The 26,510-nt window shown below is 44.8% G+C and overlaps 1 protein-coding gene across 6 annotated transcripts in view; it reads left to right on the forward strand.

Annotated features, from left to right (window-relative positions):
* Window positions 1–666: 666 nt before the first annotated feature.
* The window catches only part of DGKD (diacylglycerol kinase delta), a 72,817-nt gene continuing 46,973 nt past the window's right edge, over window positions 667–26,510 (forward strand). For 3 of the 6 annotated variants that reach the window (XR_012674805.1, XM_075158004.1, XM_075158005.1), the window contains exon 1: window positions 11,461–11,626. Coding sequence is in view for 2 of the 6 variants with exons in the window: in XM_075158004.1 (XP_075014105.1) it covers window positions 11,471–11,626 (156 nt within the window). In the remaining 4 variants the exon portion in view is untranslated. Of the gene's footprint in view, window positions 686–1,110; window positions 1,176–7,889; window positions 8,175–11,459; window positions 11,627–26,510 lie in introns of those variants that run through there. The other 3 variants (XM_075158007.1, XM_075158006.1, XR_012674806.1) reach the window with 3 other exon arrangements.

The raw sequence follows: 26,510 nt of genomic DNA on the forward strand, positions 1-26,510 counted from the left end.
CTTAGATACCGTATGACTTTATGGCTGAAGTACGAATCTCTGCTTTGCAGTGAAATTTTTTGTTTCAAAACCATAACTTATTTTGTAAGAACTGAAGTGAAACTTTGTGTGAGCCTTTATGTTGGCATTCTTGTTCTCCCAGAGCGGAAGGTAGACACATCTGCCTGAGAGTCATAAATACTGTAGCTCAGGTTCTGTACTGAGCCAGCTTTCTGGATGAAGCTGATGTTATCAACATGAGCTAGTTTCCAGCATACAGTGCAAAAGAGGACAAGGATAACTCTGTTGGTGATAGTCACTGTTTACTTTGTATTTCATTCATCTATCTTTCTTTCTAGTATAAAAACGAGTTGATGATTTGCCTAAAGCGTGATAAAATGACTGCTGCCTTCTGTGGTCCTCCAATTGCCCATGTCCTTTGGCTCTCAGAAAAGGAGCCATGCCCAACACTTGGTCAGGAGTTCAAAAACTTAGACTCATGAAAAATGAAAATTACTTTTTTAAAAACAAGTTTATTTGGATGTTAAGCTTTGTGGCAAGTAGAAAAGAGTATATGAGGACTGTGATTTCAATAGGCCACTAATAAAACAGCATTTGGTAGAGCACCGGAATGGAAAGGCACTAAATATGCATGTGTTTTTCTCCTTGTTTTCTTCTGTAGCATGCTGGGAGACCTCACCTCCAGGTAAATGTCATCTTCCTTTTCCGACCATGCAGTAGTAGTTGTTAATTCATCTTTTTACCCTTTTTCCTATTCCCTTTCCCACTTCCCTAAAAAAAAAAACAACAACTATCCCTTAAGCTGATAGAAATAAGAAATCTGTGCATTCAGCTGTGAAAATGAAGCAATTACAAAAATATCTCTGATTTTGTGTGTATGCAAGTACATTCAGCACATAATAAACCCAGTTTATTGAAGTGGATATGCCTGGGATATTTGTGGAGAAATCAGAGTGTCACTTTTTTTGAGGGGAGAATTATGATTAGAAAAAGATGAAAGAATGAGTGAAGCTGGAGCTCAGCGCTTGGGCTGGCCCGAGGTGGGAAGGGGACTGAACCCCAGGCATGAACGGAGCTGTGGATCTGATGCATTCTCTCTTCTCCCCAAAGTGAAGTGGGCACAGAGCTGCCATTTCGTCTCATGCACCCCAAACCTGAGGAAAAGAACCCAGCAGGTCAGTTATGTCTGGTTTTTGCCTTTCTTCGTTAACAAACTCACGTGAAATCTTATCATGGCAAGGCTTATAGTGATTTGTTCTACAGGAAGCCTTTAGAGTCTACAGGACTCCAGTATGGGGGCTGCTCTGTGCGTGTGTATACGTATATGCATGGGTGTACATATATCTCAACCTCAAGGCACAAAATAACCGGGAGAAGAAGGGATGCTAAGGTGGGAGAAGGTGGAAATGGGTCATGTTCCCTTTTTGAATCACAACACACAGCACAGGGGCTTGAGGAAGGACTCCACATTTAAGTCTCATGACAACTGTGCAAAATGTCCTGAATGAAGCTGTCAACAATTCCCAGCTGGATTCCAATATAGCAAACAAGAATCTGTCACATGAGCATTGTAAGAAGCAAAATAGTTCTAAGCAAAGTTAAGAGGTGGTAAAACTGTTCATGATTTTAGAGTACCCGTTATCTTCATGTGGCATTAGCCACGTTGTCTGTGATGGGGCCTTCATGTTCAGTGGGTATCTGAGAGGAATGGCTCTTCAGAGTCAGGTCAGTAAATGGAAGTGTGGGAACTTTAAAGCAGTGTAAGGAGCTAGCCTTCCCCAGGCATGTCGAGGCTTGGGATCAGATGCCAAAACTGCAGGCTGTCGTGAGCATCTGTGTCCTCCTCCCGCTTCCTCAGGCCCTGGCTCGCTCTGTTCTCCAATGTGCACATACAGAAACTGCAAGGTGCTTGCACTAAATCAGCAGCTCCCGCACAGCATCTGAAGCGGCTATTGAACACAAAACACGATGCCATCTTTTCGATGTTGGAGCTGTTATAGATGAGTCATCTTGCCCTGCCCTCTGTATTTAGACAAAGTTGCATGGGCTTCAAACAAAAAGCTATGGCTGCTTCTGCACTGCTTTTCTTTTTCTTTCTTTTTTCTTTGGGCCCAAACTTACCTAAAGCTGCTATATCTAAGAACATGACCACTGGAAGAAGATGGAGGAGGCTATGAAAGGAGTTATCCCAAGATAGATGCCATGTTCTATACTGGAAGCATTAGAGAGGGGTGACTTCAGTCCTTACTGTGTGAAATTGTTGGAGGAATCAAATGTGAGTGATGAGAAGAGAGACTGGTGATCCTCTCCACACTCTCTTGCTCTGGTTGGGAATCAGTATTTGCTAATTATGGATGTGCTGGAGTGGGCAAAGGTAGGTTTCGTCACTCTTCTCTGAGAATTGCACCATAGGAAACTCTCATTTCCACTGGGAAAACCCCTGCTGTGAGCTGTGCCAGCAGGGCCTCTCAGCACAGACACGGCACAGGCTCACGCATGTTCTTCCATGCTACACCCCCACCAGAGTAGTGCAGCGAGTCTAGGAAGCTCCTTCAGGACAAATCCACAAGGCCTATTCCCCTCTCACCCCCTTCTGCTGTGGCTGCACCGGAGACAGCCACATCACCGAGGGGTAGCGCAGGACGCCCCACAGCAGCATGCAGCCCAAAGCTGCCTCCAGCTAGCCTGTGGGGTGCAGACTGGGTCCTCAGGGTTGGTCCATAGGACTAACAAGGTTGGATCACCTTGGAGAAGCTGCTGTGAAGCCAATGCTTTTGTTGGCATAGCTGTGCCCGTGCTGCGGGCTTCCCTTTCATGCTGCAGGCCAGCAAAGCTCTGCCAGCAAAACACTGACATTGCTGCACACTTGATCACGATCTCAAACGGGTGACTCGCTGTGGGAGAGCCGCTTTGCCAAGGGTCTTCTGTCTCTTCTGGTAACTTCTACATACCGAAGCATTTCCCTCAGACTTCCCTGCAGGGATCCCCGGCCCAGGAGCTTGGTGAGGGGCTGGGACGGGCACTAGTGGCCCCAGGAGCGGTGACTGGTGAGGGCCATCTAGTGTCCGCGGGGAGCCGCGCAGGGCAGAGGTGCTGCTGGGGCAGCTCGGGGCTGCCAAAGTCTGGAGCTTTCACGGATGCGGAGAAAAGCTTGAAAACGTCAAACAAGGATCATCCAAAGGCTTAGGCAGCTGTAAAGACTTTTACATTTTTAGAACGGTGTGAATTTTTTTATATGACATTTTTCAGTGTTAATAATGCCGCAACCCCCTCTTTATTACTTATAGCTTTAGGCAGAAGCATTTGTAATATGAGGAAAAATGGAAGTCAGTCAGTTCTCCCTTCTGAGATCATTTCAAAGGACGGCTGATATATTCCTTTATATCGTATGCTCAAAAGGATGTGGGCAGAAGACTTTACAAGGGAAATGGAGAACTGCAATATTTTTCAGATCGCTTCCCCCAACACATCCTCTCACCAAAGGCACAGCCCACGTATTGTTTGCTACATCAAAGTCTAGGAGCTTGCTGTCAAAAGACAGCTATGGTTCATGTATTTTGTACAGATGGAAATTGCAAGTTTCTCACAGATTGAAAAAAATACAGGTAGTTTCAGGAGCTTATCCCATAGGAAAGCCCCACAAATGGTTAACTCGAGAAATAAATGCTTTCTCTTAAAAAAAGATACTGCAACACAACAGAAAATTCCTCTGAAGCCTGCATAGCTGACATTGAAAACTGTGCTGGAATGTGGTGTCTGAGCTCATTACAGGGAATAAAACAGCCTTCTATATGAAGCTGGTAAACTAAAACTCTTTTCGGCTTTATTGGCTGGTAGTTTTCCATGCCCTGTGCCTAATCACTCTTCCCAGTTGTGAGTTCATGCTTTTTAAATTTTTATTCTACCACCTTAGTTCATAAACTCTGAAAAATAAGATGTGTTTCATTAGTGAAATAACATCTAATTTGGAATCAAGCGAATCAAGACTTAATTGTAGAGATGGAGCTTCAACAGTGTTTAGACTCTCAAAGGCCCCACAAGATGGAATTTTTCTTTGTTGGCTTGTTCGGCAGCCTCTGCAGTGGGTGTAGGCAGGGGTGCATGCACAGGGAATTTTGAGATCACTCCTTATCTTCTTTTTCTGTTCCCTTTTGTTTTTACTGATGAGTCAGTAGTAACCAGTTTGCCTATTGCACCTCCCTGCTTACTTGACTGTCACTTCATCTTAAAACACAGCTGGGAGAAAGGAAAGAAGTCAAAGCAACCATCTTACAGAGTCAAAGCTAAAGTGGGATTAAAAAATGCCATATATTATGATTTATTCCTTGCAGTGGAGTAATATCCTTTTCCCTTCTCTAGCCAAGATGATTTATGGCAAAAGTAAATAAAACATGTGTAGCATCAGTATATTTAATCATACAGGACTGATTTGAGTGTAGAGAACCTCAGAAAGATAAGCTGCTCAAGAATATAGTTTAAGTTTTTTAGGGCCCAACTGGGGCAAGTGTGATCAACTGCTGTGTGCTTTATTTCACAGCAGATTGCTTTGCCCTTTTTATGTGTCTGTGAGCGAGCTCTGAAGCATTCATCACTCAGTAAAAAGCAGGTCTGTCAGAGTGCATGGCTATTGCAGATTGTTCCTTCTTTTCTGTGCCTGGAGGAGACAGAAAAGGAATGGCTTGCTACCTTTCCTTTCCCATGTTTATTTATAGCTTCCTTGTCTTGGACTTGTAGGCCAGCGTTTGCATGTTTCATGTGTGCTGGTTTTCCAACTGGTTTTGGACCCATGTGGTTCACAGGTTGTTATTTTTAGGCGAAGCAGCTCCTGTCGCATTGGCAGTCTGTCTTCCGCCTGTTGACAAAAATGGATAGAGATCTGTTTCTTTTAAAGATAGATTCAAACTGGGCTTTGTCTCTTCATGCTTCCAAGACCTTTCCCAGTCAGCAGTTAGCCCAGAAGCTCCTGCTGGGTTTTTCTCAAGGCTGTGGTCTCAGCATGAGTTCTTTGGTCTGGGGTTTTCCTGCCTTTCTCCTGATGTTTTACGTTTTGTGGGCCTATGTCTTGGACACTGGCCTTTGTTTTGGCTCTTGCTCAACAAATGGTCATTTATCTGCTCCCTTGTTAAACTTGCACGAAAGGGCTGGTTTCAAGAAACCCATAAACGCTTTGTCCCTTTAATATTAAAGCTATACCTGCCCTGTGTTGGTATTGTAACTTTCAGAAATTAGTGAATTTTTAGCACTTTAATGTCTTGAAAAATAACACAGCCTACTCCCTTTTTTCCCCCCTGTAAAGTTAAGAGAGGTTAAAAGCAAGCTTATAATGAAAATTACCATATGCCACAACTTTAATTATATGGAATCATTTCTGTGGCTGCATAATAAAAGCTTACAGAAAACCCTCTGCAGAGAGTATGATGACATTTGGGAGCTTCGTTGATCCTTGAACACAGCCCCCTCCCATCCCAACCCTCAAAACAATTGCTGGGAGATGCCAGTTAAAAAAAGACAAAGTCTACCCATTTTCAGGTTCCTGAGAATTTTTCAATGTTATAATGTTAAATAAGGCACAGGACAGCAAGATAACTATGTGGAGTGGCCCTAACTCCTGTCAGGGTGCTAACGTAGGCATTTAACAAGCTACATGTTAGTATAGCAGCCTGAAGGTAAAGTAACGCATCTTTGAATGTAATCTTACATCTGAGGTATTTGATAAGCATTACGCAACTGCCACACTACCCTATGTATTGATTCAATAAGCATTTATCTGACAGTAAAGTATATGCCCAATTGAAACAATACCTATTTTCCCCCCTCAACCCGTTTTGTAAAATTGGCTTCAAACCGCATTGGTGGGTATCACCCAGCTTCACCCACATCATTGATGTCACTGTTCCCATAGTAATGAACATACTTCAAAGAGGGGAAAGAGAGCAGGCTATTTAAAGGATAAAAATTGGAGGAAAAATGAAATGAGAAGGATGCTTTATGTGTTGGAAATTTTTAAGGTTCTAAATATTTAATTTTAAATCCATTTCAATCAAGCATGCATGCCCTGAGACTTTCCAGACTTCATCTTGGCTTCTGTGAGTAGAGGAAACCATCCTTTCCGAGTCTGGATCGACACCGTCATGAATGTCTTTACATGATCCATCCTTTGAGGCATTTTGGCTAGAGTGGCCCTATTTGGCACACTTTTAATGCTGACTTTTCCAGCAGTGCTAGTCACCACTTGTGGCCCTTGATTTCAGCGTGCGTTGTGGGTGGGAATTCTCCAGGTAGGGAGTTATCTAGTCACTGAAGCATCCCAGATCCCTGACAACTTCTGTAGAATGATGGCCTAGGCGCGCTTTGCTCCCTGACTTAAACACATGAGGAGTAAGCCAGTGAAGCAACTGTTACGTGTTAAAGCTAAAGTAACTGTGAGAATAAAAAAATCCCTGCCCCCATTTCACCACTGCAACACAGTCTGTTCTGCTTGTTTTAGCCTGTGCTGAAACAGCTTCCAAGGAATCCCGCTAGCAAGCAGGATTTGTTATGGTGTGGTTAGCAAAGATCCCATTAAAGAAACACAAGTGCCAAAGGTCTCGGGATTATATTTAGGCATGGATGAAATCAGGAGTATCGCCTCAAGTTCATAAACTATCTAATGAGAGACCACCCAGGCCTTTCTGTATTCTGACCTCGTTTGATTTTAATACCTTCATGTTTATTGAACAAGAACATCGTCTTCTCATCAGATTACAGCGACAGACCAATTAAGACTAACATCATGTCACGCCAGCACTGTCATCTCTGAGTAGAAGTGTGTGCACAGATGTCTCTCACAGCTGTGACCGCTAGCAAGCATAAATGGGAAAATCTGTCTGTGTTTCTCAGCCCTTCCGATGTCTTGGGCAACGTTGCTGGAGTGCTTTTTCGTTCGGGAGATCCAGTTTTGCTTTATCAGGTGCATGTACGCACATCTGGAGACTTTCTGGAATTCTCCGTATATTGCTGCAAATCCTACTGCTTGTTACTGTTTTGTCTTGTCAGTTTATAAATTTTTGCAGGTTTTAGCATCCACTGTTCTAACTACTTGGTGTGTCTTTTTTCCTCCTTTACTGCATGCTGATGACTGCAGAGAAGGATGGGTAAGTTTCTTTTAATGCTATTTCACATTCTAGCTGCAGTTGTGCATTGACTCTTTGAAAACTCCTCAAAATTGCACAAAAATCTGTAGGGCTCACAGAGTACGAGCTTAAATCCAAAGTGAGTAAGTTACTGTGGCTTGACAAATTACTGCTATCAGTTGAATAGCAATGACTGACCATGTAAAACTAGTTTAAGAGAACATGTTTTGCCTCACAGTTGGAGGGAGGGATGTGTTTGTGGTCAGCTGATGCTCTGTAGCTCTAAGTTTCAGGAACTCAATAGGTTTGACCATGTGCCCCTATTTTAGTACAGAAGGAGTAAGGATTAAAGGTTTCACATTTTATTTCTAGACAAAGACCCTTTCAGGCTGCAGACTATTCAGCTAGCTGATAAATATTTAGCTGGAATGGACATCATTCGGTACAGATGAAAACCTCCTCAGTTTGTGTCCCGACTTGCTCAGTCAACTGCTTTTCATACTAGCTAGCATACCACCGGTGAGGATGGTGCCTGTGGGAATGTGATCCAAATCCTTTGAAGACAAAGGAAACATTACCAGAGTCTGCTCCGGGCTTCTTTTCCTCCTCCTATATGTTGCCTTTAGTCTGCTGGTATAAAAAAATTGCTAACATCATTTTGAAAGACCTGTGTTTCTTCCGTTTCAGTGAAGCAGAGCTGGTATTTGAGGAGTTCGCTCGTCACCAGCTAAAAGATACGCTTCATGATGAAGACAAGAATATGTCCTCAACTGATGAGTGACTAAAAGAACAAGCTGCCAGAGAAGCTATGTAGTCTGGCATCGATTAGAAATTTAGGACCTAGGTTTCTAGTAAACTGCATGTTCTCAGTGCATGCATGGTCTTCCAGGGATCAACCCTGAGATCAGTGGACATAAAATCAGGAATCTCTAGTGCTTGTTAAAAGTTTCAGCTCTAGAAAAATGTAGCAAACTCAAAACCTGATGCTTACTTGAGCTACCAGAGGAGGACAGGAAGGCTGCCATGCCATGACTTCTGCTTTCAGGTCTACCTAATAAAAAGGTTGGTTGCTTTCACCACTGATGGGAGCTTAAATGATGGTTTGTGCAGACTGCCTAGACTTACTCGGTGTCAAAGAGTCTCTGACTTTGAAATGCTAGTGAACCAAGTCCTAGATTGAAAGGCTGGCTTGCAGCCTTTGATGATTCATTGAAGTTTCTCAGCGGACTGTACAAAACTGATTTTATTTCCTTTTCGTTGCTTTTGCGTTTAGGCTTTATCAAACTCATCTAGTGAATATTCTCAGTGCTTGCACTGTCCCCACCTTCTGTACCATTAAATGTCTTGCAAGTCATCTTCCACAGCAGGTATAATGCTGAGATACAATGTTAGCTTTCTAGCAATATTCTTAACAACCAGGTTATTAAACAACCAGGTTATTAAAGATGAGAAATGTGCATTGTCCATGAATTACTTAACAAAGCTCCCTATATACAACCCCAAACAGAACTGCTAGTCCAGACTGATCCTATATTTAATCTAGTTTCCTGTATGCAACAGTGCTTCAAAAGAGGGTACAGTAAAATTAAGGAGGAAATTATGGGGCAGCTTGCCCTGAGGAGCCTTTTCCAATATCCATCTGCCAGAGGTCGGTTTATGCTCTAAGAAATGAGATTGTGTTGTGCAAACTTTGTTCTCTCTTGTGGATCCGGATATTCTCATTATCCATGTAAATGTCTAATCCTTTCCTGAATCTCACTTATATTTTGGCTGAAATGAGTTGCATCAGCTAATTACATTTTGCATGTAAAATGTCTGGTGTTTTCTTTTTCTCATTTTTGCTCTAAATCTGCATTTCAATGTCTCTGGTTTAAGTTCTCCTGGAAAGTCTGAATGCAGGGCCTACATTCATTAATATAAACTTACATTTCCCACTCTACGCACTGGAAAATGGAATTAAGAGCTTCCCACTTACATCTTAGTTAACAATGATGTGCTTTTAAGAGAGAAGAAAATGAGGGAGACTTTTTTGAGATGTCTGTTTCCTCCCAGCGGGAGTGGGGCTCCTGGTGAAAGCCTGCTGTAAGCGCGTTGCACTTCCATCCTGCCTCAGACTGCAGAGGCTGCGCGAACCGAGCTTGCCCACTCTCTGGCTTAGGTTGCTTTTGATAACTGTAACAAGCCAAAGCAGCCTGCTTTGGAGAAAAGCGTGGGCTGTGCTCTGGCATTTCTGCACAATCGTTCTATATACAGGCCTTGCTTTTTGAGCAGAGGCTTGCTTGCGTGTTTGTTTTTTCTTATTGACACCATCACGGTTACAAGCCCTACTTTTACAGATGGTCCAAAGGCTTTAACCAAACAGCTTTCTGTGTGGCCTCTAACACTTACAAATAGGTTGGGTTAGAAGTAAAGCCTTCTCCTCTTTTGCTTCTGTAAACTGGTCTTGATGAAGATGCTGAAAACAATGAATTAAGACCACAGCTGATTTCACAGTGCCATCAGTGCTCTCACCTAATACCACCTGCCAGTGTGTTTGGCTCCATTAGTCACAGCTGTCTCACCTTACATGAAGTTGCAAGAGGCAGGATGTTTGTTCTGCTCTTTCTAAGCATTGTGTGCTTTGCTGCTAAAGAAACCCTGCGGCTGTTTGCAGGTGTTTGTGGTCAGTATAATTTCTGTGTGATTTCAACTTTGGGTTTTGGGGAGGGTTAGGCATCTGCACCTGGATTTCTGGGAAGGCTTTTCTAATGATTGCCCTGGTATTTTTATTACTATTTTTTGGTGGCTTGAGAAGAACTGATACAGTAAGGTTGAGCAAATTGCTGGTAGTGAATATGCTGGTCTTGGAGAGCTGGTATTCAGGAAATCCTTTAAAGATGCTAAGAGGAGGAGGGTGGACAGTCTTCCAGGCTTGCTTCAAAGTGCGGCTTTGAAGCCTCCGCAGGGATGTTTCCTTCAGTATTCCTGGCTACTGGACCTGTAAGTATGGGACTAGCAAACCTAGAGGCCTGATTCCTTTTTTTTTTTTTCCTTTTTTTCTTATTGTCAACCTTGTGAGGTGCCTCTGTCACTGCCTCAAATTCATCTGTGGTGATGACTTCTGTAAGCCGTGTAACAAAATCACAGTGCGCTGTGCTGTGCAATGGGGAGGAGTCAAAATGGTTATTAAATCTGTTCTTTTGCCTGGGCTTAGGAAAGCACTTTCAGACATTGACCGCTTGTTTAGCCCATGCTGGACATTTGCTCACTTGCTCAGAGAGTGAGTGCTTTCTGCTGGTTCCTTCAGCTCCCATTCCTCTGCCCTTCAGTCAGCAGATGCTAACCTCTGTCAGCAGAAAAGAGGTCTCTAGCTGGAACTGTTTGCCTTTTATCTTTCCTTTCTTCTGGTTCTGACGTTACGTTGATCTTCCAAGTCAGACCTGTAGCCTGCTAGTCGTATTTACAGCTGGGGGAGAGCGATCCAATTTCCTGACCCTGTGCCTTTGATGTGGTGGGACTCCATTTATAGAAAGCTTGGCAGCTCTGGGAGAGGGATGCGCTCTGGTAGCGATAGCATCTCTGAAACTGCTGCTTTTATCAAATATGTGACCTCTGTGCTTTAGCTGTCTGCTGGCGGGACTGGTTTGGTGACATATGCTTTCCCCTCGTACACCTTCATGAAATCCCCAGCTGAACCACTCCGTGCTGTCCCGTGGCTGCAGCTAATGAGGCGTTAGAGAAACAAGTGCTGCAGGGCCGAGTTACCTCATGCTAACGGAGCCCATGAGGAATGGTGTGGGGAAAGGCTGAGTCTGGCAAGAGTGTTTCTGTAGGGGAAAAAAAAGGGGTGTTTGGCAGCAGGAGCCTGCTTTGGTGCTGAGGGAGCAGCAAGCCCCTCTGTAAGATGGAGGAGGTGCAAAGGAGCTCGGTACAACAGGGCTTACCTGGGGGGGGGAGGATCCCCAGGCTGTACCCACAGTGTTTTATTAAATCCAGCAGAACAACTGGAGTGCTGGAAACGACCGCAAGAATGGGGGCCGAGATTCAAGCTTTTGGGCTCGCCTCATCAGAGCCCTTTTCTCTGGGGGTGCTTGGACCGAGCAGCGGCCAGTGTGAACGATGCTCGGCTGGGAGGGCTCGTGTCGGTTCGCAGCGAGCGGTGGGGGGGGGCGTGGGCCGGGCCGGGCCGGGCCGGGGAAGGCGGCCTGGCCCGCCCCGCCCCGCCTCGCCTCAGCGGTTCCCCTCCGACCTGCGCCATCGGGCGCGGGGCGCGGCCGCCGCCAGGGGGCGCCGCAGCAGCGGGACGGGCGGGCGCGCGGCTGCAGAGCGCGGCGCGCGGCGGGAGGGGGCGCTGGCCGCGCCGCCCCGCACCGTGCAGCATGGCGGCGGCGGGCGCCGCGCAGCCCCAGGCCGGGGCGGTCGCCGCCGCCAGCGCCGCGGCGGAGGAATCGTCGGACAGCGAGCCGGAGCAGGAGCCAGGCTCCCCGCAGAAACTCATCCGCAAAGTCTCTACGTCCGGGCAAATCCGCCAGAAGGTGCGTGCGGCGGGTGGGGGCCGCGGGCAGGGCCTCGGGCTCTGGCAGCGCTGCGGCCGGCTCTGCCTCCGCGTCTCCCTCAGCGCCGCCGCCGCCTCCCCCTCCCGCCCGGCACGGCCTGTGCCGCCGCGGGGAGCGCCCGCCGGTTACCCCAGCCCGCCCCTCTGGGAGTTGCCAAAGACCCTCTTCAGACCTCTCTCGGGGGCCTGCCAGGGACCCCTCAAGCCCACCCCTTAGGGAGCTGCCGGCAGTTCCCCCCCCACACCCCCTGCTCCTCAGGGACTTGCTGGCGACGGCCCCCCCTCCCAGCCAGCCCTGAGGGACCTGCCGGCGACCACCTCACACACACCGCTCGGCAGCGACCTGCCGGCGATCCCCCAAACCGCCCCCCAGCGACTTGCCGGCGATCCCCCCAACTCGCCCCTCACGGACTTGCCAGTGACCCCCCCCCAAACCGCCCCTCAGGGACTTGGCGATTTCCGCCCCAACCGCCCCTTAGGGACTTCCAGGAGATTCCCCCCCACACCCCCCAAACCGCCCCTCCAGGACGTGCCGGCGACCCCCAAACTGCCCCTCACTGACCTGCTAACAACACCCCCCCCCAAACAGCTTTTCATGAACTTGCAAAACCCTAAATGCTCTTCAGAGATTCCCAGTAACAAACTGTTTCCCAAGTGCCTGTCAATAGCTGCCCCCTAAATGCCCTTCAGGGTCTGCTAACGACCCCCTAATTGTCCCTAGGGGCTCCTGGAATTGCCCTCACCCAGCAGGTACCATCCCCAAAGCGCCTCTCTGAAGCCATGTTGGAACCTTCCCAATTCACCCGCCCCGGTAGCCCAGCTTAGACCACCTTCTTCCCAGTGCCCAGGTTCAGACCTGCTGGGGAGCTTCTCTATCATAACTGTGATCAGTGTGCCCAGGCTCAGCAGGACCCTGTCTTGCCTCTCATTCCTTACTCTCTCCCCCTGTAATATTTTCTTGGAGTCATGGAAGTCAGATTTGAGCTCCTGTCCCCCCAGCGCTGCCCCCTGTTATCTGATATTGGAGCTCCAAGGCCATCCTGTCCCTCCCCACCCCCTGGAGCTGTATCTCCCCTTTTCTCACCTTTTTTCCCCAGAGTTGCCAGGGGCTCCCTGCTCACCTCTCTATGCCTTCCCTGAGGGCCCTTGCACAGTTGTATCTCCCAGTCATATTGTGTCCTCCCCCATTATCACTTTCCTAAACCCCCTTTCTGTGGCCCTGTTGAACATGGCATGAGTTATTGTCTCATATTCAGAGCCCTGTGCTCTGAAAGGTGCAGCCCCTGCTATTATCCCCTACAGTCAGTGTGTGCCTCCCTCAGCATCTTCCCATCCTTTTCATGGTTGCATCCCAATTTTCCCCATCTTATACTGTGCTGTTTTTCCTTTGTATAGCCATACAGCTATGTTTAGCCTCCTGTCTGGTTAAACAGTGATCTTACGGCTGGTTGGTCTTTGTTCCCAGCTTTTTCTGTACTGCTTCGCCTACCTCGTCAGGTAACAGTCCTTTCCACCCTGATTCTCTTGGCCCAGTAAGATTTTACCCCTCTGTGTCTTGTTCTGGAACAATAATGCCATTTTTAGGGACAGTAACAGTATTCTGCAACTACAACTACAACTGTAGTTCCTCTGTATTGTTACTGTAAGAGAAGATGCGAAGATTTCCTTCAGCCTTAGGCCAGGAACCACCCATAGGGAGTTGCCCTCTTCTGTACTATTTTTACTATAGCTGCATGATTTTTCTTTGTAGCCATTAAAGTCCTGTATAACTCTTGGATTGTTGTGTGATATGTTTCTGCTTCGAAATACCAGGTTAGTTATTCTTCTGCCATCACCTTCCTGTTGTCTCTAAGCATGGGCGAGCACAGTTGGTGCTGCGTGGATGCAGGAGGCTTGCTCAGTGCCGATGCTGCTAGCTCAGTGTTCCTTATCTTGTATTCATAGCGAAGGAAAGTAAATGTCTCTGCATGACGCGGTGTCTGAAACATTATTCATAGGAATCTTTTTTTTCTGCTGGCTAGTTTGCCCTGCTTTCAAACACATAACGTATCACCATTCTGCTGCTTGTCATCGTTTTGCTACGTTGGTCCCAGTTCCGAAAACCCGCGTGACAAAGTACGTGAGGACCGTGTGCTCACTTCATTACGCATGGCGGGGCCGCTTCCTCCATCTGTGAAGTGCTGCTGACACTGTCACTCACTTCAGAGTTAAGACACTGAGGGTCTGGGCTGTCTGAGTGAGATGGTTCTTTCGGCCGCAACAGGAAACGGTGAAGCCTTCTAAATGGGTCGATGTTCCGTGTATCAAGCAGATCTCAGCTGTGCTGTAGCACCAGGTGACCTGATCTAGTCTGTTAATCTGCTATGAAAAAAATAAGCCTTTTTGAGATCTTTTCGCAAACACAGGGTGCTGAATTTCAGAAATTTGTCTTGCTGGAGATTGGCTGAACCTTGTGATTTCTTAGTACCACTTGTGGCTGGGGTCCCATGTGAGAGGGGAGGAAGGATGCCATAGTCAGACTTCAATATCTACGTGGTGGTGTCTGTGATAAGAGTGAGGACATTGGCTTTCTCAGTGCTAGAGTGGGAACTCTTGCTTACAGCAGGGTGTTAGAGATGCTAAGGTAAAAGGTGCTTTGGATTTTACTTGCGTTTGAATATAGCAGAACATGTCCCCATGTCCTTACTTAATCATTTGTCCTGTTTTACATCACTTCCTGCGTCAGCATGGCTGGAAAAAGCCTAAACCAGCCACTTGTACTACGGGAACATAAACACGTTAAGAACAGGGATTATAAACAGATATTGTCTACAGCTATTAAGCCTCCTGTGTGTTAATCTGCAGAAGACCTTCAACTAAACAGTGTCAAATTTTCCAAGTAAGCCCAGGTATTATGATATCAAGGATTGATTTGTTCTGTTGCTTGTTGATGTCTTTTTGTTTCGTCATCATCTTTTCTGCATGCTGCTGCGTGTGTGCTTTTTCCTTGCCCTGAGGGCAAGGAGCAAAGACAACTTTGTGAGTAATCATAGTTCTGATGAGACTTTGAGAAGCTTGCTTCCTCTGCAAAGGCAGACCTAATTTTGAATTTGTCTGTTGAATGACAGAGAGCAGAATACTGTGAGCTGTAGAAGCTGTTGGACAGGTCCGTCAGAGTGACAGTAAGAGATGCAGGCAGACTTTTACTGTGCCCTGAGGATATAAATCTCTTCTAACCGCATCTTTTGCTGTAGTTAGCTCAAGACCATGCCTGTAAGTACAGTTAAATCACCATGGAAGCTTACTGTTATCACAGCTTGAATGCAAAGTCTGCTGTAGCCGTGGAGTTCCTCTAAATTTACTTGTTTGTTACAGTCACAAACACTTTGAAGATATGTTTTCCTTCCTCTGGTCCTGTCATCTGTTTTACCAAGAAACGCTGTAAAATAAAGCTGCTTGCTTACAAGACCCTAAAACTTCACTGAACTTGTTTCTGAGCCCACAGGTTGCCCAACTGCATTTGACTGAAATATGTTGGTGTGGTGATACTGTGGGGCAAATAGAATTGTTGGGTGTATAGGTACTGTGACTTTGACGTGCAGCGTCTGAAGGCAAATCATAGCTAACATCTGTTTAGCTGAAAAATGTGTCCCTTGTGAAGATACAGGGCAGGGGAAGGAGGAACGAAAAGCTAAGTGTTTGGAAAGTGAAGTACTATGTTTTAATGTACTTAGTTGTTTTTAGCTAGAAAGAATTTTTGAGGAAGAGAACAAGGTGTAAGAGAAGTATGTTTAGCAGTCTCTTAATGATTATTATTCTGGGGAAAGAAGAAAACCTCATATGATCAGGCGTAGCTGGTAGTGTAACTGCTGTTGTCTCAGCTGGCAAAGAAGTAGAGGCTGCATAGAGTGCTTGATCAGCCATTTTGAGACCTGTCAGACTTGTACCAGCATCAAGCTTCATAGTACACTGCTTTTAGCCCCTCTCCTGGTCTCAGGCTGGCATTGGTGCAGCTAGAGAAGCTGCTGGTCAACTAAGATAAAGTATTTTTGAACGGATGGGAATTAGGAAAGAGATGAAATAAAATAAAGAGAAGGATGATGTGTGTGAGGAGAGGCAACACATGAGCCTCGCTCCCACCTTCTAAGCAGTGTTGAGGACTCAGCTGGAATCAGCTGAAGTGATAATATCATCTCAGTTGTCACCTGGCGCGGATGAAGACACAGTAATATCAGAAGTGGTCCTGGGAGATGAGGGCGTGAAACAGGAGCACTGCGCCTTTTATGGGCTCTGACAGTAAACTGCCCTTCTTTGCACTTGAGCTTTCATTGCAAGCGTCGCATTACAAACCTCAGAAAGCAGGAGAGTGGATGAATAGGCCGTCTTTTCATTTCATTCATCAGTTAGGTGTGATTTCCAGCGTGCCAGCTTTGGTATGTTGAGATCTCAGTTTGTTTACCAGACAGGATTTCAGCAACGTCCTTGGGTGGCATCAGGAGGACTTCTTGTTTAGACTAATTCAATCTAACTTTTGTTTACTTTTATGAGCATTTTCTCTGTAATATTTTAGGTTTTATAACCATTTATCGTTGCCTTGAACTTTTTAAGGCAAGTTTGCAGTATATATTTCAACAGAGTTGCAATCAGAGCGAGCAGCTTTCCAAACTTTCTGGGATATTGGAAGCTGTCTAGCTCCAGTAGCAGAGAGATGTCAGATTAATTTATACAATGAAAAGCAGGATAAATTAACTGGTACCAAGCTTTATGCTGTGGCGGACAGACTTTGTTCAGTATCGCTACTATGAACTAGCAGGTTTCCAATTTCTGTGCTGTGTAGCAGTCTGCGGTATAGATAACTTTTGCGCTATGGGAGGTTGTGATTCTCTTTCTGATTAGTAGCTTTGAGGTCTGGGAGCCACCCTGAAGCGTACAGGCAAGAAAAAACAGGAGGAAGCAAAACGTTTCTCCTGGTTTTTGTGCAGGTTTCCAGAGCAGACTAAACTGAGTTCTCAAACATATGGTAGGCAGCGTGAGCAACTGAAGAAAGCTCATTTTGTTTCTTCTTGTATTGCCTAATAGATAAAATGTCTTTTTTATCGGTAAAGAAGTGTTATTTTTATTTCTGGAGGGCAAATGTTTTAAGGTTTTCTGAGATGAGATTAGATGAGAAAATGGAGAAGTTTAGTAGTTTGATACAAGTATTGAAAGAAGTATTATGATAAGAAACAATGCATTTCAGTAAAGGGACAATGTAAAAGAAATATGCAACAAATGAGGAGGGAATTTTCAGGAATTCATGGCTTAATTCATATTCTGTCTGTGGCATCTTCCGCTAAAACATATTAAAATGTCTGTCTGGTTTTGTTATGCTGCATTCTAACAGCGTGTCTAAAAGAAGACGTTTTAGGAGCTTCATATGTTGTAAATTGTAGCGGCTATGCTTTAGTCCAGGTAGAAACTGGGAACTCTTCACTTAAGAAGAGAGATAATTGATGCAAAAGCAAAGTTCTTGTGATTGAATTGAAACTGAACATCTTGAGCGCAGGTTTTAAGGACATGAGTTTCATTGGATTAACACCACGAACAGACTAGTTCCTTCTCTGAACACTCAGGAAAAAGGTAGGATTTTAGGCCACGGTACACGGCTGTAAGAATGTTTCTGTCCCTTAATTCAATCTGCGTTATGCTTTGCGTGCTGTTCAGATTCATCTGTTCTGACAAAATTTGGGAAGCCTCCCAGTGCTGTGTTACCACTGGTGTACTGTAAGTTTGCCTCGCTGCTGGAGAGTTTTGGATGCTATGTGAAAGCAACAGCTGTTACTTCCTTTTAAAAAAAAAAAAAAACACAAAACAAAGCACAAAACCACACACACTTGTAGCTTTTCTCGTTCCTTCTAACTATAGTTCAGGTTCCAGGAACTAAAGAGCTAACATTAAACTTTTGCATGTTTTGAGAACATGGATTTACTTAAACCACATTGCTAAAAAGTACATTGCCAGGCTAGTAATTGTTCTCTCAAATAAAATTAGAGACAAAATAAAATGGGTATTAAAGGGGTTTTTTCTTTTTTTAAATAAAACTAAGTTAAATATTTAGAGTATTTCCCCCTACCCAAAACCTGTTGTTACAAAAAAATCATTGATATTTTCCTTTTGGAGGAGTACTGGATTATAAATTAAAACTATAAATGAAAACTGTAAAATGTCTATCTCCAGATTACCTGATTAGAAAATCCACTATACCATGTAAGACACTGCATAACTTTACCTTCTTTACTTACAAATCCAATGTGATTTTTTCTAAAATAGCAGATATACCTGTATACTTAAGAGAAAGCAGAAGTGAGATAAAGAGAGGTTTTTGTATTCCCTGTTTCCTTCAAAGCTCAAGGTTTACACTAGATAGTGTCACAGCAGTATCGGAAATTTCAGGGCAAAATACTGTCCAAGTGAAAAGCACCTTCCTCTTCGAATATGTTTTTTCAAGGTTTCAAACGCACAAACCATTATTTAAAGACATTTTTATTAACTCTCCACTTAAACCATTTGTTCCCTGCTTTTTCCCCCACTAAGTGGTTATTGCTTCTTGTTTCACTAAGAATTTATGTAAGTGTCTCTTGAAGAAGGAAGGTGCTTCTGTTTGGTTCTGCAGCCCTGCGGGACAATTATCCAGGGGCAGTTCAGCTTCAGGCAGACAAATAGCTGAGGCAGCAGCGGTGATCCACATCAGCTGCCATCTTTCATGGTCCCTTCTCGCAAGCTTTTTGTAAAACACTCCGGAAAGCAGTGAGCTCATTGTGCATGCCCGGTGCAGTAGTGCTGCACCTCCGCAGCAGCACTCCAGTGCTTCCATAGGGTGTGGCGCTTACTGTCTGCAGTCCCTCGGCTATACGTGGACAGTAAAGCAGTTATACAGAGGAGGAGGTCCAAACCCCGCTGCCCTCCTTCCACCCAGAGAGGAAAAAGGTGGCTTGCCTGGCTAAAGGATTACCACTGCTGAGTTAGGTAATGGATTAATATGGTATTACTTCATTTGGGTTTAGAGGAAATCTTTTTATTTCCTTACAGTCTCATTGCTAAGTTGGAAAGTTTTACATCTGATACCTATTCTGATGTTGTGGTTTGCTTTTTTTGAAAAAGGAAACGCTGTCTCGATTGCATAATGTTCGCATCAAGCACATTGTATTTGAGTCTTGCGAGTTTTAATAAATTTAGCCATGTAATATTCTAGCGGGGAGAGGTGATACCACCTCAATTTCCCATACGGGGAATTGAGATACACACTTCTTGTATCAAATGCACAAAATCACGCGGGGCATCCCCAGGGGAGCTGGGAACTGAGGCAGGTGTTGCGAGCTCCAGGGTAATGTCTTGACCCGTGGGACAGCCGCCTTCGCTGGTTCTTGGAAGACAGAAGTGTGGCTGATGAAAGCGGGAGGGCGTGGTGCTTGCTTTTCAAACTGCTCTCTGCTGAGGCAGGTCAGAGCACTCTTTTAGAACGTGTAGATCTATCGCTGAAATTTTATTAAAAATCAGTATTCTGGGAACTCACGCCAGCCCCTTCTGTTCTGTTTAGCTGAAAGTTAGCAAAACGGTGTTCCCAGGGCTGTGCTAATCTTCCTTGTTGTTGCTGGTGCTGATCAAGCTGTCTTGGCATGGTCAAAGGTATTTGCAGGACATTAAAACAGGGAAAATGGAAAAACAAATTGAAAACTTTGGAGTATCCTTTAAAAGCTATGTTAAATGGGTAAGGAAAAAAAAACTTAAAAGCACAGGTTGTTTAATACATAAATATGGAAAATCTGATAATGACAATTGTTACAGATGAGATAAAAATAAATTCTAAGATACCTTAAGTATTAATTAAATGGCCGAAGGCCAAAAGCTGCTTTCTGCTCTCAACAGTGTAATCCCGTTGGAATACCAGTTGGAGTAAAAGGATCAGGATTTGGCCCTACATCTACCAGCCACTACCAAATAAGGCTCCTTGCAGAATTCAGTAGCAGAGTTGATGGGAATCCAGACACAGTGGGAGGAAGCTGTCGTTCTCTCAGCCTCCTCGACACAAGGGGAAAGGATTCAGTTTTCTTCCTCAAGGTATAAATTTCACTTTCCCATGTCCTGAAGTTCTCGTACCAGTACTTTCTGCTGGCTTTTCCTTCCTACTTGGCCAAGATCTCCATGACATTTAGCAGTATGGGAAGGATGGGGTGGTTATGATTGCGAGGATGAGATCCGCAGCTGTATTCTGGATGTGCTTTCCCTTACGTTTGCTACTCTTGCGATAGCACCGATCGCGCCTTCCCGGCCTGATACTCTTATATCAAATGGCCCTGACGTGCCGCTATGGTAAGTGCATGGCTCATTCTACCTGCTGGTGGAGGGGATGGGTGGGCTTAGATGGGCAGCAGCGCTCTTTGGTAATAGCATGGCTCTCTCTGAGTGAATAGAAGTGTTATTTAAGCTCTAGTGTTACAGGCTGTAGCATTAGAGGGTTCCGCGTTCAACACTCTTATTCACAATGAGGTTGTATTGCTGCGTTTCAGCAGCAGAGCAGTGTGCTTCTGAGTTCATACAGGGGATTCTGTGGTGCTGGTGAGTAGCTGTGTGACAGGCATATCTCGGAGCTGAAGGTTTCACAGCAGGTCATGTGTTCTGACATTTTTTGTGGGGGGCGGGAAATGCCCTAAGGAAGGGATGTAGTTGTCTATGTGTAATTTAAGATGGTAGAGAAAATAACAGCATATTTTTCATGTTTGTCCTTAAATGTATAAAGTTCATGTTTAATTAGTACCCTTTAAAATTTTACTCCATTCCAAAGTTTTCAGGCAGTTTTTAAACTGTTGCTTTGTTGGCTTTGGTTATCTCTGTGGATGGAGCTGAGCCCTTATCTTCCAGCTTTGTTATAGTTTGCTGGGATGACTTGAGCTTCATGCTCAATTCCCCTCTTTTGATAAATGTGTTTGGGAAGGATGCCTGCAGCCTATGGAAAGCATACTGAGGGCTTAAGCAGTTAGCGTGCCAGGAGTTGTCCAGCTACTAACTCATCCTGAATCAGAGTGTACTGGTGTGTTTTTCATTCTCTCTTCTAAGTAGCTGACCAGAGTATTCATCTATTTTAAGTACTTCGCTTCGAGCTCTCTAACGGAGCTCGTTTTACTAGGGAACTGCGTGATGATATGCTGGTATGTTTTATTTCCTTTCCCATATACGTGCAACCTTTCTGCGCGCTTTCAAATTTGTTGTTCTTTGTTAATTTGTTCACTTCAGTGCTCGTCCCTTTTAGAAGAGAATCATTCACAATAGTAGCAGCTGAACGTGGTATTGAAAAGAAGCTGGTTCAAAGACCTATTCTTTGTTTACTGGCTGCAGCATTAACTAACGAAGAATGAGGTGTTTCAACATTTGCTTATCTGTGCCAAGGCAGATTCTAACTCAAGCCCGGTTTCAGTACTTTATTTGATACAAACTCCTGTTTTTCACTGCTGATCCGGAGAATAAGCTTGCATTTCCTGTTGCAGTGACATCTCAGCTAAACTACTGACGGATCGCTGCACGCTGCTCCGAGTTCTGCTTGTCTGAGTAGTTGCAGAGAGGCTGTACTGAGAGCTGTCGGCTGAGCTTGCTCCCAGTCTTTTACTGGGTATGCAGAGTTCAACTACTACAGCAGAGCTGGAGGTTAGAAAAGAGGGAGGATGGTCGTTAGGGGAGATTTTGCAGGCTCTCCCATGTGGTTATGTAGAGGTCTGTGCCGTAACCTGACATCGCTGCCTCCCAGTTTATAAAGCACAGGTTATTAAAACAGAATGGTATTAAACAATGTACACTAAAAGCCTAAACAGTACCCCCTTCATCGGTGGAGAGCTCGGCTTCTGTTACTGGATCGTTGACTCACAGCCCTAGCTTCTATTTTGACATTTGATTCCTGCGCCTGACCTCTGATTTTCTTTTCTTTTTTCCCTCTTCTGGAGTCCTTTTGTTGCAGTGAGTTCAGATAATGGCTTGTCCTTTTCATACCAGTGGAAGAAATATTAATGCATTTTTCAATTTTGCAAAAGCCAAGTGCATTTAATGTAGAATTCCCAAACAGGACTACGCAACCTGTAAATTCCTTGTGCTCCCCTATAGAACTGTATAGCTCTCTGCGTGTCCCATACTTAGAATTGCTTTACAGATCCAGATTTCTTCCCTCCAAGCTTCCTGGAGTTAATTTGCAGGGTGTGACCACTGTCTGGTGGAAGGATGTTGCTCTCGGATTAGCTTGTTAACCCCTAGCCTTTTGACCTCTCACGTCTTATTCTACGGGGTTGGTTAGATTTATTCCTGTAGTTTCTTTGTCAGATTTACTGTATTTCATTTTATTTCTCAATAATTATTAGTGCCGTATTTATGACCACAAAGAGCTTTTATGGAACCAGCTACTAAAACTGTTTTACCCACAACAAGGTACAGCACTCCGGGTTTGTACCTGCCCCAGCATGGCAAGACTCTCTGGCCACGTTTAAGTGATTGCAGATCTAGTCCTGTCTTTTTTGCCACAGCTTACCCAAAGTCAGTGACTAGATGAGGTTGCTTGGTCCCTGGGGATCAACTGCCTGTAAAATTCCTTAGTAAGCATATGTAAAGATAGCCTGTCAGTTCCGCATATGCTTTTTCGTTTTGTTTTCTCCTTCTCTGTGCATTTGGTGCTTTCTTTAGTCAGTTATTTGTTGTTTGGCCTCGGCACCCTGCTCAAAGTTTTGTAGTACATACAAATAAAAACAGTCTGTGCCCTGAAGTTTTTACATACTGAAGACACATGGAAAACAGAGAAATCCAGATGTTGAGGACTTTGGTATTTGGGATTCTTTAGTTGCTGTAGAGATAGTTTTGAATGATTTTGCTTTCACCTTGTATACAGTTCTTTTTCTGCATTGGAAAGAAATACCAGTGGAGCAAAATTCTTGTTTCAGACATGCTGCACTGAATAACTGCCCCTAAGAATATGTCATGATCTCAGCTGTAAAGTAGGTTGTATTGTTCTTCCTCTGTCTGTATCGAACACAGTTTGGAGCCTCCCTGTGCCAAAGGACACTTGCCAGCCTGACAGCTGGGTACAGTTGATAGTTGCCTTCAGTCTGGCTAATAGGATCTTGTTTTCCAGATTAGGAAATTAGTTGTATCAAGGGCCCTACTTCCAAATGGGGCAAGAGGCTTAAGCTTCAGGAAAGGATGGGCTACTCCTGCGTTTCATGTAGTGAGCAGGAGAAAAAGGGATGCACTCTGAAAGCAGCTGAAATCTGACGTGATCGTTCTTAACTTTTTACTAGAATCATGCACGTTATCAGTATAGAAAGCATTTCATCTGTGTAGGCTGGCGCTCTGATCTCCTGATGTGGGTTACTGGATACAGAGACACCTCAGACAAGTAATGCTGCAAAAAATACAGCCGTGTCTTGCTGGTTTTGTGAATGACTACTGTTAATCGTTTGGCTTCTTGTTCTTACAAGGTGGGACTGCGTGAAGGGCAAGCATTGAAGCACAAGGCTCTCCCTGTCTTAAGTCCTTAATTTAAGTCCTCTGAGTTGTTTCAAACAATTCCCGTTGAGGTCAGTGGCAAAACTTTTCTTTTTGTCAGTTCAGGATTAGACCTAAACCCCACACTCGTTTTGACAGAAGAACGAGTATTATTTCTCTTCCTAAATGTCAAGTTTTAAAAGGGGATGAGTTGGGGGGAGGGTTGTGTATTGCTCGCCGTGAACTGAATTTTTTTCTGCAGGAAGTCGCTTTTCTTCAAGGCCAGAGATAAATAGTGAAATGCTGGAAATTTCCTAGGCCCTGCCTTTCAGCTGTCTAATCGTGTTCTTTGCAGAGACGCTTAAGACTCTCTGCTATGTGCAGCGTTGCTTTAAATTGTCAGTTTGTTCAGTGACCTTTTTTACACTGTCTTGTAATATGATAAAAGGGGGTCACTGTTGAAACTAGTAGCACATCATTTTAGGCTTGATCCGAGAAGATAATTCGTTTTTTCACAGTGTTGTCTGCCCCTGGAGCACCGTGCCACAGGACACCACGCTGGAGAGAAGCTCAGCTGGATAGAAAGCAGTCTGGATAGTTCCATCAGAAACAATTTTTATATTTATCCTTGATAGGAAGCCTGTAATCATACCTCATGATGTTTCAGGGCAGTCGCTTTTCCCATAGGATCCAATATATGACACTAAAAATAGATTAGCTCTCTTTTTTTGTTATGGGAGAAGTAATTTCACTTTTGTCTTAATGAATTACATGGCTAGTAATCTGATCAGAGTAGATCTTCAATTAAAAAAGCTACAGAGAAGCTGGCGAGCAGAAATGATTGTTCAGCTCCCCCCTTTTATTTAATTCGATGTCACTTTGCTGTCAGGTCCTTTCCCCAGTTAATTTTCTTCAGCTGCATTTATTCTGCAAGTAGCAAGTCCTTTGGCTGTAAAATTAAAATAGAGGAGGAGAAAGGCAGCAATGTCTGAATCATTTTATAAAGTCATCTTGATCTTATCTCCAGCCCTTTCCGCCCAAACCCACCAAACTCTTTACTGAGCTGTGTGCCTATAAATAGAACAGCCGCTCTCGTGCAGAGATGGGCAGCTCTGAACCAGAGGCTTGTTTTCTCTGAGCAGTGCCTGCATGCGAGAGCTCGCTTCTCACTGGCCTTTCATGTCTGAGTTATGTAGCTGTGAGGTTTTCTATAGATAGAGGCTGGCAAATGACATAAACTGCTGCTTAGGGAGGGGCAAGGTGACCTCTGGGATTGTTGCCTTTTGGTTAAAAAAAAAAAAAAAAAGAGGGTTCTGTTTAAAAGAGGAATGGAGGAATGCACGACTTGTGCAGAGGTGAGTGAGCCCTGCCGAGGTGAGGGGAGCCGCCCGATGTGCGGCACTCGGGAGCCGAGCGTGGCAGGCGGGAGCTGTGGGAGCTGAGGGAAAGCAGAGGCGTTGTTTTGCTGCGAGTTACTGTTCTGGTGGGCTGGGCAAGGGTTAGAGCAGCCAGAGTGCTGCTGACCGAGCTTGGGGAGTGCGGGGCTCTGGCTGACCCCAGTTTAAGCATATCTGTGAATAAGCGTAGCAACAGAGCTCTGAAATCTTCTGCAAGTTGCTATTTTTTGATCAGACTCCTGGCTGACTTGATATGTTTGGGCTTTGCATCCTGGGAGTCTTCCCCAGGATTTTTAATTCCTCTCTGACTTGCAGAGTTCAGTAGCTACTTTCTCTCTCTCATTTTTTAATTATAAGTGGTTTTGTCCAAGGAATGCAAAAGATCACTCCATGTTTCTGTCTTAATCTGGAAAACCTCTTGCCACTTTCCCATTTTCTTCCCTATAGAAAGCGAACTGCAGAAATGTGTGATTTCTTTAGCATGGTCTTTTAGATGCTGTTGCTTTACATTTCTCTTTGATACTTAGGTGCTGGAGGTTAAAGTAACTCATCAGATAGACATATATGTATATATTCTAGTAGGACTCCGCAGAGTTTGGCAGTGCTGTTTGTTCCACTTGGCAGATGGGAGATAGAGACACGCAGAGTGAAAATTGCTTTATTGGGATCTCGTAAAAAGTCCATGGCAGGGTAGGAGCCTGAATGCACCTTTCCCGGTTCCAGATGAGTGCCTTCAGCTCTGGCCTCTCCTTCAGGGTTGTTTCAGCAAGGGATGCTGTTGGGTCAGTCTTTGAACTCCATTTTCTCTTACGCTGAAGCTTCAGATTCATGGCTGAGTTTCAGATTCTTTGCGTAGCATCAGCTCTAAGTTAGTTTAACATCTTGTTTCTGGGTATCGCTACAGCGTGTTTAACTTCTGGACCCTAAAGCCGCGCCCAGATGCCTTAAGGCTTCTTAGAGTGTATTCCTACTGCTGTGTCCCTGCTGTGACTTGTGGGGAACGGGTGCCAAGATGTCTTTCAGTGACCGCTTCAGAGTTGTGGGGAGCTGATGTGGGAGATGGCCATTTTTTGAGAAGAGCTTAGTCTTCGATCGTGCATTTTCATTATCTCTTTTCATTCTGCTGGAAATACCGTGGAGTTTGGTGATTCCTGGTTGAACCGGGCACACTAAGTTGATATTTGCCCAAGCACCGACAGGTATTTCTGCCAGTGCGCAGGTGGCTTTGTGAAACAAAACACTGGGAAACGGTGAGATTTGGGGATCGCTAGCCTCGGAGTCGGCCAGGTCGCAGACTCCAAGGTAGATGATGTTTCTTTTGGAGGAGATGAGGGAGCTCTCACCCTTTTCTCTTTCCCAGCACAGTGGAGGAAGGCATATAGAGGCTCCTGTGGCTGGCAGCTCTCTTTCAGATCTGGGGGTATGTGGGAGCCCACTCTTTCCCAGCTGATTTGTGAGTAGAGGCATCACCATGGTGGTCCAGGCCCTATGCTCTCTCAGGCCAGTTTGAGGATGGCTCAATCTAGCAAGAGAGAAGCATGTATTGTCAGACGGATGTTTCTTCTTATAGTCAGCATTTTTTTCCAAGTGCTTTTTGAGGAAACTTTGAGCTTGGCAAGGGCCAGCGTGTGTGGAAAGTATTAAAATTTGCAGCTGTTTCAAAAAGGAAAGACCCGCATTAGAAATATATATAGCATTTTAAAAGCAAGTTTAGTGCCCTGGAAAGGATTTCTAAAACGAACTAAACCCTGTGGATCAGTAAGAGTATTTATTTTGTGCTCTGTAGTAGCCTGGCAGTGTACATTTAACACTGTGTTTGTGAATTAATTGATACTCATCGGTGACCTGACTCTGTTACAAGCCCGAGTTACACTGAGACCTCTGGTATGTTAAAGCTGTGTCGTTTTCCTGGCATCAAGATACAGAATAACCTGTCTTACAAGATTGTCAGACCATTTGTTTCCTGTGTTTTAACTGTGTGTTTATCGCATT

Source organism: Calonectris borealis, chromosome 9 (assembly GCF_964195595.1).
Source record: "Calonectris borealis chromosome 9, bCalBor7.hap1.2, whole genome shotgun sequence".
NCBI lineage: Eukaryota > Metazoa > Chordata > Aves > Procellariiformes > Procellariidae > Calonectris > Calonectris borealis.